Genomic DNA, 17,016 nt, shown 5'->3' with positions numbered 1-17,016 from the left:
AAGAATTGGACAAAAGTAAAATATAGAATGGATCGCGAAAATACGATACAAATCAGTTTTGAAACGGGAACTTTGAAACCTAGTCCTTTGGAAGTACATGAATTTATTCATGATAAATTCAAACTGAGTGTGGATGAAATTGCAGCCATACAAATTCCCACGACGATTAAATGTGTATTTTTGAAATTAGTGCGTCCGGGAAAAATGAGAAAAATATTAGAAGAAAATACTGGTGAAGTGAATTTTTATTATAGTAGTGGAGCTGTGACACAAGTGAAACTGAGTGATGCGAATCGAATTTTGAAGCCGGTTCGAGTGTTTAATCTTCCTTTGGAAGTTCCAGAACGACAAATTCGTGAAAAACTGAGTGAATATGGGACAATCGATGAATTGAAAGCAGAAACTTGGAGTGACAAATTTAGGTACAAAGTGTATAATGGGGTGCGTCAGGTTTTGATGGCAATTAAGAAGCCAATTCCCTCCTTTGTGAAAATAGGCCAATATACGGCACATGTAGTATATAATGGTCAAATCCCGACTTGTGAATGGTGTGGTAGTAGTGATCACATGCGGTTTAATTGTACCTTACGGAAACCAACAGTGTTCAAAGTCATGGGTCGTGCAGTTCGGTCCTATAGCGAAGCAATTGCACCGTCTACATCTACACACGAAGATATAAATGTGAGTCAAGAATCAGCACAACTGACTGTGATAGAAGGGCTTCAACAGGGAAAACATATACAGGAAGAGAAAAATATTCACAAGAATGATCAACAAACTTTGACCAAGGAAGGAACTGAAGAAAATATGCAAGACCAACCAAAAGAACCTGTGTTAAATGTTCAACTTACACGACAAAGTGAAGAAATGTCCCTGGATACTATGGAGCAGAAGAAGGGTGGACCACTAAGACGACAAGAAGACATAACTAAAGTGCAAGAGGAATCGAGTGATGAAGTGCTACAGAGCAACAAGGAGAGGAAGCAGAATCAGACCAAGCAAAAGGACTTCAGACAAGAAGCTAAACAGGAAAAAGATTCGGAAACTGATAGTGAAAGTGGAAGTGTCCAAAGTAGTACGGGTCGTTCGGTTTCCGGCTCACAAAAACGACCAAAGAGTATAAGGAAAGCGTCAGGCAGCAATCGGACGAAAAGACGATCATTGCGACATGTAAAAACAAATGTCCAAGACATGGTTATTGATCCAAGTCCGATAGGCCATGAAAGTTTGTGAATACTGGATACAGGTAATCACTTTAAGATTAGAAAATAGTATTATTTGGAATGAATATTTTTATATGGACTGTCAGAAAGTTAATGATATTGTATTGCGTGGTGGTAGATATTTATGGATTAAGCTATACAAAGGGAAGGGGTATTTCCTCCCCCCCCCTACTAAAATAATATTGTTAGTGTGTTTGTTAATTTTTGGTGTATAACATTCGGGGCATATAAAAATAGTGTAAGAATTATTACTCTTAGATGGGGCAAAGGTGGAAGTATAAGTATTGGGAATACCCAATCCCAAAAATTTTGTTCATAGTATTTATGATGACGACCCTTCGTTTTGCTACAATAAATATAAACAAAATGAAATGCCTTACAAAACAGGCGGCGTTAGAGGACTTTATTATACAAGCATCATTAGATATTGTATTTCTCCAAGAATGTGGACAAATGAATTTCAATTTTTCCCCAACGATAAGAGTTCATAATAATGCAAATTTCCAATCGACAGGAACAGCTTTGTTAACACGTAATACGGTTCCCCTCACAAATGTGGTATGTCATCCTAATAATAGAATCATATCAGCAAAAGTTGCAAATGTATGGATATATAACATATATGCTCCATCCGGGTCACAGTGTAGAAAACAAAGGGATGAGTTTTTTGCGCAGGAAGTTGCTGTTGAAATGCAGGGTAGGAGAGAACACATAATATGTGGGGGAGATTTCAATTGTGTATTGTATCCGCAGGATCAAAGACCTGGATTTAACACGTCGAATTCATTGCAAAAATTAGTAACTGGCTTTAACTTCACAGATGTCTGGAGTGACAAATGTTTTGGGCAGAGGGGTTTCACGTATATACGTGACAATTGCGCATCCCGTTTGGATAGATTTTATGTCACACCCACATTACGTCAGAACGTAAAGTCCATCAGTATAACACCTACATGTTTTTCAGATCACAGTGCTGTCATTATGATGATAAATGTGGACATTCCAATAGTCCCGAGAGGGTACGGTTGTTGGAAATTAAATGCTTCAATTCTTAATGAGAAAAATTTCCAACAAGCATTTAATGACCAATGGTCGAGATGGATAACACACCGTCTGAGGAGGATAGATATAATCCGCTGGTGGGAGGAGATTCTCAAACCGGGTATAAAAAGATTTTGTATCAGTTACTGTAAGGAACGGTCGAGAGAGTGGACAAATAAATATAATTTTTACTACAGGGTATTGCGTGAACAAATTCAGCAAGCAACAGACGGAAAAAAAGTGCAAACTGAAGTCAAACGTATACAAGCTGTATTGTTAAAAATGACTGCAGAAAGGCGTCAAGGGGTCAAAATTCGTAGTAGACTTCCTCATTTTGACAACGATGAGGTCGCCTCTATCAGCCATGTAATTCATGAAAGAAAAAATGCTAAAAGACAATGTATTAGTGAAATATTTGTTAATGGGGGAACAAAGATCAATTCAGCCCCTGAAATACGTAATTGCATTTATAATTATTTTGAGCAACAATATTCCCAACCAGCGTCACATAATGGAGCTTTAATGGATGAATTGGCATCCGAATCAGAGGTTTTTACAGATGAAGAAAGTGAAAACTTAAACAAAGAATATACAAGTGAGGAAGTGTTTCGAGCGGTTAAGGTAGGGCAATCATTTTCAGCTCCTGGTTGGGATGGGATACCCAATAAGTTTTATCAAACCTTTTGGAAATTGATGGGTCAAACAATAACGGATTGGATAAATGCAGTGTTTAGCAAGTATCAAATGGGTAAATCTTCCAATACGGGTATTATAATTCTAATCCCAAAATGTCCAAAACCAAGCGAACCTGGTCATTATAGACCCATCACCCTCCTTTGTACGGATTATAAAATATTGGCGCGATGTATGCTTGGCAGACTTATGCCTTATGTTGACAAATTAGTAGGAGAGGATCAATATGTTTTTGGTTTAAATAAGAAAATCACAAATGTTTTACAAACGATGCGTGAAATAATTACATGTTATAGACTACAGAACAAAAACCCTGAAAATGCTATATTAGCATTATACTTTGAACGTGCTTTTGACACGATAAATCATGAATATCTATTTAACGTTTTGCAGGGCTACGGTATACGTGGACATTTTCTTTCAGTATTTAAAAGTCTTTATAGTCATGCAACAGCAAAAATTCAAATAAATGGTTTTCTGACAAAAGAACTCTATATTTATAAAGGTGTAAGGCAAGGAGATCCTTTGTCGATGTTAGCGTTTTGTATTGCACTGAGACCCATTCTGTGTGAAATAGGCCGAAAAGTTCAAGGAATTAACATACACTCTACTACCATTAAGGTGTTAGCGTATGCTGACGATGTTACTGTATTAATAAATGAACAGTCTGATATTGATGAAACATGTCAAGTATTACAGAAATTTGGAAAATGGTCGGGATTAAAAATAAACCAAGAAAAATCGTCCATTTTGAATTTAAATTTGGTTCATTCTCACTCGCAGCGAGGTAATTTTAAGGTTGTACAAATGATACGTATACTAGGTATAATATATACACACTCTATTCAAAGTATGATCCAATTAAATTATGATAGAGTAATAACTGGGGTTAAAGCTATATTACAAACAAATAAATTTCGCAGCCTTAGTTTTACAGTCAAGGGTGACCTTTGTACATGTCTATGCACTGTCAAAGGTATGGTACATGGCAAAAATCCTTCCACTACGGAAGTTAGATATAAATAAACTTAAGAGTGCAGTAAATTGGTTTATTTGGAATGGTCAGATATTGAAGGTGAAACATGTATTACTTTGTTTGCCTTTTGCCGAGGGAGGAATGAATCTTGTGAATATAGAACTCAAATGCCAGGCCTTACGTATTCAAGCTGACACGCAGACATTGATTCAGCATCCACTCAGCCTCACAAGTAAAGTTTTGAGAAGCGCTTTGGACTATATTGGATCCTATTGATATTACTAGACTGGTAGACACTTTATGGTATTTTAAGTCAACAATAGTGGATATAAGTTATGCCCTATTACAATCTCTGATATTAACAATACCAGTGACATCGGAAATATATCGCAGACTATGTAAACTAGAACAACCAACATGTAAAATTATTGAGCAAAATCCCAGAATGAAGTGGAGAGAAATATGGAATAATATTCAGGCTCACCATCTTACATCACGAATCCGATCAGCATGGTATATAATTGTCCACCAAAAATTAATCACTGGAGAGAGACTCTATGATCTTAAATTAATAAATACGCCAATGTGTACCAAATGTAATGTATCTGATAGTTTAATCCATAGACTGAGTGAATGCCAAATAATAGAAACATCATGGCTTTATATAAGGAAACTTGTGAGTACTATTTGTCGAACATCAGTGTATAACATCTCTGTAGATATTCTTTTATATCCAGCTTTTGAATATTACCCAAAAACTAAACGTAAAAGTGTACAATGGCTCTTAGGACACTATGCCTATTTCCTATCGACATATCGGCAACCAGATTTTAATATACAATTTGTAAATTACCTCCATCAAGAATACCACAGGATACCTGACTGTAAAAGAAATAGATTGTATGCTAATTTTCTTACTGTAATGTTTACTTGCCCAATGAGTTGAAATGTAAATTGCAAATGTAATGTAATAAATTGCAAAATGTAATAAAAAAAAAAAAAAAAAAAAAAAAAAGTCGGTAGAGCATGAGACTCTTAATCTCAGGGTCGTGGGTTCGAGCCCCACGTTGGGCGACTTTTTTCGACACTGCAATAGATGCACAAGGTTCAGAGTACTTTGAAAGCTCTGTTGAAGCACGGATGATTCCAGAAATCTCTCTCGGTCTTAAAGGAAAACTGGTAGTCCTAGCTTTCATTTGCTTGCAAGGGTAGGGTGGGGTGGGGGAAATCGATTCTGAAGATGGATTACTAATATAAATGCCTTTTGATTCGAAAAATACCATCCATGGGCAGCTCCAGATAAAATTTCAAAAAGGCTAAAAAATAACACATGATTATTAAGTTCAGTTACTACATTTTTGTTATGAAGCCATACCGCAAATCTTGACGTTAGGCATGATGGCATGTGCGGTAATTGCGTCGCAATAGTGGGTCTTAGACGATTTGATTGATGTGTACACTTTGAAGAAAGAAAAACGTAAAATGACTTTGTGTTGACTGAGTCAACAGTTACTGCTAAGGCATCAAAAGAACTTTTCAATTTAATTTTTCTAAAATTTCTGAAGCTTACTATTGTACCGTAACTTTTTAAAAGTAATACGAGTATTGTATCAATAAAAAATTAATGAAGTGCAAAATGCAATAATCGTACTGTTTTGCTTCTTTTCAAACTGACAACCAATATACTAATTAATATTTGTTTACTTAAGCGAGGATATTTAACATTTTCAAATCTAAAAGGCCTAGAACTGTGTTTTTAAGTTGTTTTTTTTTTTCCGAGGGAAGGCCTCCGGACCCTTTATAACTAGGGGATTAACCCTCAGGTACATCATATGCTTCTCCCAGAGTCTGGCCCCCGAAAGCAAAAGCTCAAACTCCGCCCATGGAAAGCCTCCATTTATGTTAACATGCCAAGCCGCTATTGTTTGAATGCAAGAACATTGTTTAGGCGGAATATCAAGGGAAATGACGGTGATATATTTTCTTTGAAATCTTGTCCAAAAGGCACATGGACTTCAACTTTTATATAGAATAAATCACACCCTGATCTACTTTCTGTTGTATACTGTCTGCATCAAAACACAATTTAAATTTCTTTCCTCAAGTGTGACTGCCACACCACGAAAATTTGATGATGAATTTTCTAATTCTTTGTGCAGTTTATCATTCCTTAATTATTTTGTGCATATGTCACATGCGTTTGGGGGCTCAGTCCCCCTAGCCCCTACCTAACTACGCATATGACCCCTTTACTTTCTACCTGTCCCCCTCCCTCCCATCCATCTGACTTGGTCCTCCTACTTTCCACCTTACTCCCATAAAAAATATGACCATGTTATACAGGGTGATTTTGAACAATATCGACAAACTTCAGGAGCGATTCCTGACAGGACGAAGAACAAACACGGGTAGTGATTTCTGCCACAACAGTTTTAACCAATCAGCTTGGTTGACGAGACGTCATTAGCGTGAGGTTAGGTTAGGTTAGGTTAGATAGAAGAAGAAAAAGTGTCATGGCACTAATTCCAACCACAAAAAAATTCCAAGATAGATGGCACCATCATGCCTGGAGTCCCTCGTGGTTCGGATCCCACTTTAAACTGTAGGTTCAGACACGATCGTTATCCTTTCTATACATAAAGTGGACTTCAACAAACAAACAAATAGCGACGCTTATATAGTCAGAAATAAGGATTTGGTCTACTGAAGGGTGACGCCTAGGTTTGGTGCCCCGAGCAGTACCCTGGTCCTTAAGCTGGCCTTGTGCTCATATCACAGTTATTGAAGATATTGATAAGTAACGATTCAATATTATATTGAAACAGTAATATTCCTAAAGCTCTACAGGCTAGTCACAAATTAAAGGTTATGACTGATTACCTCTGAAACATTTCTAAAATTAGCAATAAATTGCCAATGAACATAAAAGTAACTAGCAACTACATATTGCCGTTTGATGTCCAAAATATAACAATGTGTACACATACTGTAGACCTCTAAAACTATAACATCTATGAATACAGAAATGACTGGCAACTTAAAGAACAATATTTACTTGTAGTGAGAGAAGGTTGTTAGCCTGACACTGTTAAATTATTACAGGTTGATTATGGCTCCAGTGGCAATGGCTACCCTGTGATGTTCTGGATTCATGGCGGAGCGTACAGAAAAGGCTCAGCTTCTCAGTATGACCCTGGTCGATTGGTGGAGAAAGGAGTGGTGGTTGTTACTACGCAATACAGACTGGGATCTCTTGGTGAGTAGGAAAATAATAATCAGCATATGTAAAGCAGTTACTCAAAAAAATATGTTAATGCAAAACAAGCCCGGAGCAGAAACAGAAACTTAAAATTGAATATATTATTTTGATGGTGAGACCATTTTTCCTTTCCCACTATTTTATGGCTTTACTACATACCAAGAGCGAGGGGTGTCCTCAGGGGGGATTATGGCGCAGGCTGCACCATCGGGATTTTTTGGGGGGTATTTTTTCCCTTTCAAATAATATAAAATTCAACATTTATATATTTTTCCAAAATACATGTAAAAATTTTACACTTTAAATGCACCATATTTAATCCATGAGATGAAGAAAGTAAAGTGTTTAAGGGTATTATCAAATGGAGGGGGTGGGAGAAATATCCACCTCCAAAATATTAGGCCTTATTTTACATGTGGGTTCTGGAGGGATTCTGAATTAAACGTTGGGAGGACAGTATCCAACTCTAGGTCTTAGATTAAGGTGGATATTTTAGTTAGAGGGGGATTGACCATTAAATTGAGGGGGGTATACAATTCTTGTGTCTTAGACTGTTGGGGAAATTCTGGTGTGGGAACTGAGAATTAATTTTTTGGAGGAGGCAATATCCATTCTTCAATATCAACAGTAAGCCTAAAATTGGCATGGAAGTCTTGGTGGTAGGATTGGGTATTAAATTTAAAGGGGGAGATAGGAAGCTTTTGATAAAGTGTTAAATCGAAGGTTGACAAAGGATTTCTATAGTGGAGAAAGAGTTCGAACATTAAATTTTGGACACTGTATTTAGCGACGTTTCGACCCCGAATGTGCCAAAAGAGGAGCTGGAAAAGACTAATTCTTTCGGGATCCTCAGAGAGTATTGACACCCCATCAAAGTAATATTCTTGAAAGCATGCAAAGAGATGGATGTAAAAATTTTCTTGCTCGCTTCACTCACAATGATGAGAAGCCACTTTAAGTAAAGTTTGCACTTACTACCAGAGTTCTTGTGTGTACTAATGTGATTTTTTTTTTTTACTAATGTGATGCAATACTTAGAAATACTGTCTGAATTTATTTCAAATAGGTTAACTTTCCATTTTACTCATGAATAATCAACAGGGATCAAACTTGGGGCTTAACTTTGGGGAGGAAGGTGTCAGAATCAAAAAGTTTTCTATCCTATAAAGATTACTCATTACTTTGCTCCTTAGGTCTCAAAAGGTTGACATCGCGTTACGACACCAGGGGTGCCATGTTCGAATCCCGACCTGGGCATGGATGTTTGCGAGTGTCCATCAATTTCATCACATCATTACTCATCTACATCTTCGCAAATTAGCCAAAAGTGGCACAAAAAGCGAAGTAAAATAACCAACCAAAAGGTTAACAAAAGTAGCATTATGTGTAAGTTTTATTAAACCTGAAATTTGGATGGGAAGCAGCCCCTCGACCCCACCAAGTTATGCCTGTGCATCATGTCAGTAAGGGAACACACTTAAAGATCAGAATTACAAAAGAAACATTTTTTCTAGCTGCAGTGTCGTTCATTCATTCACAATTTTGTTGGCTATAGGCCCTGAAACAACCCAGGGTTATTTATGGTTAAGGATTTACATATTCAATGTAATATTTTAACATTTGAATGTAGGTCAGTTTTAGAATTCATCACCAGCTTTACCTCATTGATCTGCACTTGAAAATGAATTTAGGTTAACAACTGACTCTTCTCTAACAAATTATGGGGTCTCCCTGATGGCATAGTGGTAAAATTTTCACCTTGTAATCAAGAAATCCTCAGTTAAGTATCTGGTGGGTATGTATCCCACTTTTCACATGCAGGTCCAGTCTTGAATAGACTTTCTGTGCACAAAGTGGACTTAAAAAAACCTAACTCTAAGCACTTATGCAATTCACTGCAGAAGTAATTTCTGGCCTACTAGTAAGTCTTAATACAAGGCTTGTTCAAAAATACACCGAAATCCTTTTGTAAGGTTTGTACATAAATTCGTTGAAGAGAACTAACAGTGGAGGTGCCTAGCGGTGTCCGTAGTTATTAACTTGGCCCAGTTTCATAGCCGTTGCTAACCACAGTAATGCAGTAGATCACGTTGAGTGACAGCCGCGATTTTCAGTTACCCTGCAATGAAGTAACTGGAAGGGAAGAGCAGCGACTATGTGTGAAATTCTGTGTGAAATTGAATAAAACTTTCAAAGAGACTTACCACGTGTTACATGAAGCCTATGGCGAGGAATGTTACGATTGGTACAGACGTTTAAAATCATGTTGAACCTCCATCAAGGATGACGAATGAGTAGATCCCATGTTAAAATGATGTTAATCATGTTCTTCGACTGCTATAGAATCAGACTTTGTGTTGATGGTTCCACAGTGAAAGCAGCATTCTACATGAACGTCATGCAATGATTACAAGGAAAGGGGCAGCACAATAGGCCACAGATGTGGTAGATGTGGATGATTCATCACGATAAAGCATGTGCTCATTCCTCACTCATTACCCGGGAGTTTTTGACAAAGCACCAGACACTTGTCCCACAACCGGCCTACTCCACTAATTTGGCACCAGGTGACTTCTTCCTCTTCCCAAAGTTGAAATCAACCCTCAAAAGTCACAGATTTCAGACAATAGAAGAGATCAGGGGGAATTTGCTATAGAGTCTACAGGCCATTCCAAAAATGAAGTTCCAGCAGGCATTCCAGGACTGGAAGATATGCTGGGAGTGGTGTGTGTGCACAGTGGAGGGGAGTACTTTGAAGGAGACAGGTCGAAGTAGCTGGTGAATTTTACCATATTCTCAATTTTGTAAAAGTTCGGTTTCTTTTTGAACAGCCCTTGTATATTGGAATTGCATTGATGAACTGTTTTTACATTTTTATGAATATTCTTATTTTATTTTACCATGAAACAATATTATATCTAAAGGTATCTGTTTGGCGGTTACGCGGAGATAGGTAATTAACTCTGATAAACTTACTTTTCATTTTCCCATGTAAAATTACGCGGAAAAATGAAAAGTAAGTTTATCAGAGTTAATTACATGAAACAATAGTTAACAAGAGTTGAAATGATAGTGATGTCAAGCCAACTGCAATTCAGAAATTAATTGTTCATCACACTCATCGTCATCAGTGTTTGAAGTGAGGGGATGGTATCCCCCAGATAGCAACATTTTTGCAAAGCATACCCTCAGCTGTATTATTTTAAACCATAGGAGCACCCAGCTAACCCAAGAGCTTGACCAAACGTCCTCCCAGCTAATATTTTCCACTTCAAGCACGGATATTAATTACCAAAATTTCTTTATTTTTTGGGACCTCTTTTAGTTGTAGGCAACAGTGCTCAAAATGGAAATTCCTAGGTTGGAGGATGCTTATCTAAATTATCCTAGTTGGACAATGCTTTGGCCACTGCCAGGGCACATGTTTTCAAATTTTCCTCTCCTTTTGGAAAACCACTATCACATTCCAAAATCTGAAAAATTCCATCCATTTATAATTCCACAGTGGTTCTCAAAGTTTGCGCCACATCACCCTGTGTAGACTAACAAGTAAGTGTCATTTTAGTGAAAATATTGGAACATATATCCAATATTTTCACTGAAATGACACCTACTCGTTAGTCTACATGTGCATGGACGTCCGCAGGATTTTTAGCAGGGAGGAGCAAGGAAGGTATTTTTTTTCCAGGGGGGGGGGGCAAATAAGGTACATTTTCCCCCAATAATAGTATTGTTCCCTCTAAAAACATTGCTTAGATTTGAATTTATCATATTCATGCAATAATTAACACATATAATTGTGGCTGAAATGAAATTGTATGTGAAAAATATATATTTTTTTTGTTTACTTTCATTTTCCAGGGGGGGGGGGCATGGCTCCCCCTTGCCCCCCTTCCAGACGCCTATGTACACGTGGTTTTAGAATCGGACCATCACATCAATCCAAATATGTGCTAATTTAGTACTTTTTAACACAACATATTTCTGAATTTGAATATATGTTTATTTTTAAACTAAAGGCAAGCAACCTAACCACACTGAGCATTGCAAGGGTTAGATAAGCCTACATTCTGACTTGGGCACCATGAAAAATTCTTGAAACAAAATAGTCTGGGAGCCCCTGTTCTAGAGCAGTGATGTGAATTTTCGTGTGGTTTGCTTTTGCTGTTATCTAGCTATTATCTATAGCTTAATAGACTTACATAAACACAAATATCTAGATAACAGTAAAAGCAGACCACACAAAAATTCACGTCACTGCACTAGAAGGAATTCCTAAGCTGATGGAATTTTTCAGGTTTTGGAAAATCATTAGCAGTTTTTTTGAAAGGAGAGGAAAATTTGAAAACAGCTGCCCTGGTGGCAGCCAATGGTCCAGCCAAGCCTTAACCAGAGAATAGCCCCCCCCCCCCCCCCTCAATCACTTTGAGCACTGTGTGCACGTTATTTGCCCCAAGTACTGTGCCTACCTAGGGCTGATTCTGGTCATGACTAGTATAAATTATAGATACACGGTAGCTGAAGCTTTGTATTACAAATACTCTATTATAGTATCTTTTTCTTCCCTTTGCAGGCTTTTTGAGCGCAGGTGTTGAGGAGCTACCAGGTAATGTTGGCATGTTCGACCTAGTGGTGGCCTTGGAATGGGTGAAGGATTACATCGAGTTCTTTGGAGGGAATCCCAAAACAATCATTCCATTTGGACAGGATACAGGAGCCAGCTGTGCCTTCTTCCTAGCCATATCAAAGGTTACTAAAGGTATGCAAGGGGGAAATGGTGACTTCTACGATGACAGTGTTCTGCTACAGTGCCTTGAATAATGTAGTGTGGAAAACGGATGGTTCTGGCCCCTCTGGCAGGTTCCACTCAGAAATGATACCGCTAGAGGCGCTGGTGTCGGTACAGGCGCATGGCATTCATCTGCTTATAATGGAAGTAAATGGAGTTTTTGCTGCAACGTCTGATTCTTTTCCTTGTAACATTTCTTTGTATCAGAAAATTGTTATGATATTTGGTACAGTAGTCGCGAAAGTATTAAAGAACATTCTGAACCGTCTATCATGACCTGTCCTTGAGTTTTTTATTAACAATACGAAAGGAAACATAGGTATGGATTGTTACTCGTAACTCGTAATATCACAATTGCCGCGAGAATTAATATTGTGTATGCATTATCCTGAAAGGTTCATTAATATTGTCATTGTCACAAACATTATTTTTATGGAAATTCACACAGACAATACTCGTTTATTTTTCAAAGATCTGCTTTACATCCACTCGCGTGTTTTCTAACTTACTGCCCAAAAACTCAAAAGCGTGAAATATGACATTTTTCGCTTACTGGAAAAATGTAAAAAATGCGTTGGTTGAGTTATATTTTCACCATGTCTCGAAGATATGATCACCACTGTTTTGTGCCTGGTTGTTCTAGTGGATATCGTTCAAGTAAAGAAAAGGGTATTTGTATATTTAGTGTTCCCAAACAAAAAGATAAATTTTATTAGCATACAAAAATAAACTTGTGTACACAATCCAATGTTCGACGTCCAGCCTCACATTGTGATGTTGCTGCTCGTGTTGCGTTGCACATAAAACGTATTTATGTTACTTTTCTGTGTAAATTAATGCCATTTCGTGACTGCAAATCACTCCACAAATATAACTGTTTCCATCAATTCACTCACCGCCTTTCAAGACAAACAAATCTACACAATATATTCCAAAAACTAACTAAGCCGCATTACTTTCATAACAAAATTAGCACCTGTATGGATTGCACTGCCATCTATGTTGTCATCGTTTCGGGAACCAGTTTCTTGGGTCGTTTTCCACACTACGTTATTCAAGGCGCTGTAGTTTTGCTAACAACACAACACCTATCTTCAATATAAAATTACTCCTGAGCATTCACGCCTATTATCCCACACTGTGGCCGTGTGGTCTAAGGTGTCACGCTTTGGGCTACAGGATGCAGGCTGGTTCGAGTCTCCTGGGGAAAGCGTAACAACTTTACTCCTGAGATTTCAGCCAGTGTAAGGGACCAGCGGCTACCCACCATCGTGAGGAAATTGGGGAGCTATGAATGAGTAGTGTAAACTGGGGGGTTCGTCATGCTGATCACACGTCACCCTATAACTGGTTGGATGATTGTCCACCTCTGCTGAGGCATGTGGGAGTGAGGCCGGCAGTCAGTAGGTAGGTCTATTTTTGATCTCTGCACATCTAATTTCCTGCAAATCTCCTTTTCTTATACTTCTGAAGCAGTGGCAGGCAATTGAGTTTCAAAACTACGGGGGAAAGGGGGGGGGGGGCAAAACAGTTTACTTTCCCTTGATACATAAGGTTTAGCATAGTGTGGGAGGAAAGTGGCAAAAAATGGGGAGGGGGCAACAATTGCCCCCACCCCCCTAATCGCCGCCACTTTTCTGAAGTATTCTTAAAGAATAAAATTCTTTGAAACAACTAATGGCAAATTATATGTACAGTGACATATTTAGAACTATATTTTGGGAGTGTCCTCCTCCATTTTGGGAGTGTCCTCCTCCATTTTGGGAGTGTCCTCCTCCATTTTGGGAGTGTCCTCCTCCATAGCCGAGCAGGTTAAGGCGTTCACTCGTCTTGAGATCGTTCGCTGCGGGACGGCGTAGGTTCGAATCCGGCTCTGGTCGGAATTTATTCGGCCTACGTATAGGGCCAGTGGCAACCCACCATCGTGAGGAAATTGGGGAGCTTCGAATGAGTAAGCATAATCCGGTCCTGGAAACCTACTATAACGGCTGGGGATACGTCAGGCTGACCCCCAGACTATTTTAATACTGGTTGAAGATCTCCACACTTAGAGGTGACGAAGGAAAGCGTGGGAGGGAGACCGGCAGTTGGTAGGTAAACCAAGGCCCTTCAGGGCTGTTGCGCAAAGGATTATTATTATTATTATTATATATTTTGGGAGGGGTCTAAATGGTGTCTCTCAAATGTAATAATAATAATAATTAAAATATAATAGCAAAGTCTGTAATTTAGACAAATATCTATTAGTAATATTATTGTTAAAATAGGTAAACTAATATCAATAATTATCTTTATCATCACATGAACAGGTCAAAGCATGTATTATTAATTACACTGGGTACAAAATTTTTGTTGCATTGATACCAGCACTTGTTCTAAACTAATTTGGTTGCGCTTATTTCAAATCAGGTTAGTAATTTTTCAACTTGGTATTCATTTTTTAAAATTCAATTCAACAATTTAAAGTTGGATGCTATGTTGGATACCATCTTGGCAAAGATGCACGAGTAAGTGCATCACAATATGCATTACAGTTTGAAAATATGGCAAGATAAAAGCACTTTTTGGAGTATTAAACATGTATTCAATGTAGTAAAATATGAGTATGAATTTAAGAATTAAAAAAAAATAATAACAACACATATGTCTACACGTAGACGGGAGGCGACATAAGAAATTTGATATGAATGGCATGCAAAGTTCAAATAGGTTCTGTTCAGTCAAGAATTTGCACCTGTAGCTCTTGCGTTGTGGACTTGCTCAGGGCAATCTCACTGACAACAGTAGTCTGCCATCATATTCTTGTCCCATCGTCTTTCACATGCTCTTTTGTGGCATTATGATCTTCTCGCAAATGCACTGAGTGGCCAACTGGAACTGAGCCATAAACATTCCTGCTGTGCAAAAGAACGCACATGAGACTGTTCTTAGAGTTATCGAGAATAATCGCCATTCTTTGGACTATACGAGATAAGACCTGGAATATCATGGCATTAAACAGAGTGCTTGTCTTCTCAAAAGTAGTCCACAAAAATCTGTTCTCACTTTCGGAAATATGACACTTTTGCTTATACATACAGTATAATTGTTTTCTTGCAGCCTGGATGATGATAACTCGGTTGCTTTCTTATGTCTAAGTGAAGAAGCCATGATCCGATATGAAAAACCGAAAAAGAGGTGTTTTTAGTGCCTCACCAATGATGTAGTGGGAACGTTGTCGCCTTGTAATCAAGGGGCAAGTGGTCCTGGGTTTGATACCTGGTGGAGGCACATAGTGGCCGGATCCCACTTTAAACTGTGGGTCCCATCCCGATTAGTCTTTCTTTAGTGGACTTAAAACACTCAATGAATCTATCAAAGGTGTTTTAGTGTGTGGTTAGGGTACATCTAAGCGTCGTTGTCCACGTGTATCCACAATGTAAATACCAATGGGTCCTTTTTCGCAAAAGTAAAAGTTCCAAATTGCATGATAACTATACAGGAAAACCGGTTTCACATTTGAAATCAGCATTGAAAAATTACGTAGAAACAATTGAAAAATCAAATGGAACAGAAAATGAGAAAAAAATTGTTCGCCTGTGTCATCTGTTTCATGACCAGTTAAGATTTCTAACATCTGTATAAAAACAGCTGCCCTAGCAAATAAATTAATGTAAAAAATAATAATTTAAATTTAAAATTTAAATGTAAAAAAATATTGGAACTCTTATTTAAATCAATGTAGGAGCATTTCAGGCTCATAAAGCAATACCATATATACCATTTCCTCCACGAAAATAGGGATGAGCCTTATTGTGTGCTTTGATTATTTTTTTTCCGGTTTCCAGCAAGTAGGACAGTCTATTCGGCATGTGGCCTAAGAACTACAATCCAATAAACATCCAGTTATACATTACACATTTTATTTTAGGTTTCTTCAGTGCCTTGATCGCGATGAGCGGAACAGCTCTGTCTGCCTTTGCTTTGGACAAGGATCCCTTCGGCACAGCTAAATCGATTGCGGAACAAAACGACTGCCCTACCACTCCAGTTAATGAAATGGTACGATGCTTACAAGAACTGGACGTAGATAAGATCATCCAGGCAGACTCTGGACTCCAGGTTAGTGCATTCACAATTTCAATTTGTCAGTGGCAACTAGCAGAGGGACTTAATGACTGAGGGCCAAGGGTGAGCCTGCAGGATTTTTCTCAGGGAGCAGAATCATAGAAACGTTTTTATTATTATTGCTATTATTACTGTTATTAGCATAGCTATTATTTTTTTGTTATTAATATTACTATACAAATCATAAAATTCAAATTGAATTGAAAATAGTTTGGCATTGTATACACGTTCAGACTTGAGTCTACTATTTAGAAAGAAAATGGATTCACCTTTCTTCGTTTCAGTAAACATCTATCACTTTGTTGACGAACAGTTTTTTTGTCTTTTTGAACTTTTTCATAAGGTACAGATATCAACCAGTCAGAAACCACTTAATGTACTGTACTTCATGGTACCTCTGATCCATGTTTTACATGCTGAAGGGTACTGTAAAATAATAATAATAGTTTCTGTAACTTATGGCCTGCAAGTCACAGAAAACAATATTTTTTTGTTATAAAATATCACTACATTAACTCTTTCCAGAAATCTCATGGGTGCCCTTGCTGAAGGCATTGAATACATCAAAGCAATACCATTATTTTTGAAACAAGGTATATAGCTTCTATATAAGAGACAGCAATGTGCTCAGAGTTAACCCACCTTGCTGAATTTGTTTGCCAGCTTTCTTTAATGCATGACAGGATGGTAAAATTAACTACTACACAGAACATCATCCAAGAAGGCAGTTGAGCATTCTGCCATATGATTGGAGAATGAGTGGACATCTGCAAAACCAAACATCACAGGAAGTGCAATCTGTCAGCTGCTACATGCTGTATCTGCTAGCCAAATTGAAAACAGGGTAAAAGTGATGACGAATGTTTAACAACAAAAGTTGCAAGAACTGTGAGGTGAAGAATTGACAATAGCGTTTGACTACTGTTTG

At 37.9% G+C, this 17,016-nt stretch overlaps 1 protein-coding gene across 1 annotated transcript in view; it reads left to right on the top strand.

Annotated features, from left to right (window-relative positions):
• LOC145994013 (carboxylic ester hydrolase) overlaps nt 1–17,016 on the top strand; it is a 70,651-nt gene that overhangs the window by 39,341 nt on the left and 14,294 nt on the right. The window contains exons 3-5 of the mRNA XM_083130082.1: nt 7,036–7,189; nt 11,766–11,951; nt 15,892–16,082. Of these exons, the coding sequence (XP_082986208.1) occupies nt 7,036–7,189; nt 11,766–11,951; nt 15,892–16,082 (531 nt within the window). The remainder of the gene's footprint in view (nt 1–7,035; nt 7,190–11,765; nt 11,952–15,891; nt 16,083–17,016) is intronic.

Source organism: Lepisma saccharinum, chromosome 10 (assembly GCF_977018435.1).
Source record: "Lepisma saccharinum chromosome 10, izLepSacc3.1, whole genome shotgun sequence".
Classification (NCBI taxonomy): Eukaryota; Metazoa; Arthropoda; class Insecta; order Zygentoma; family Lepismatidae; genus Lepisma; species Lepisma saccharinum.
This window is presented reverse-complemented; position numbering and strand designations above follow the sequence as displayed.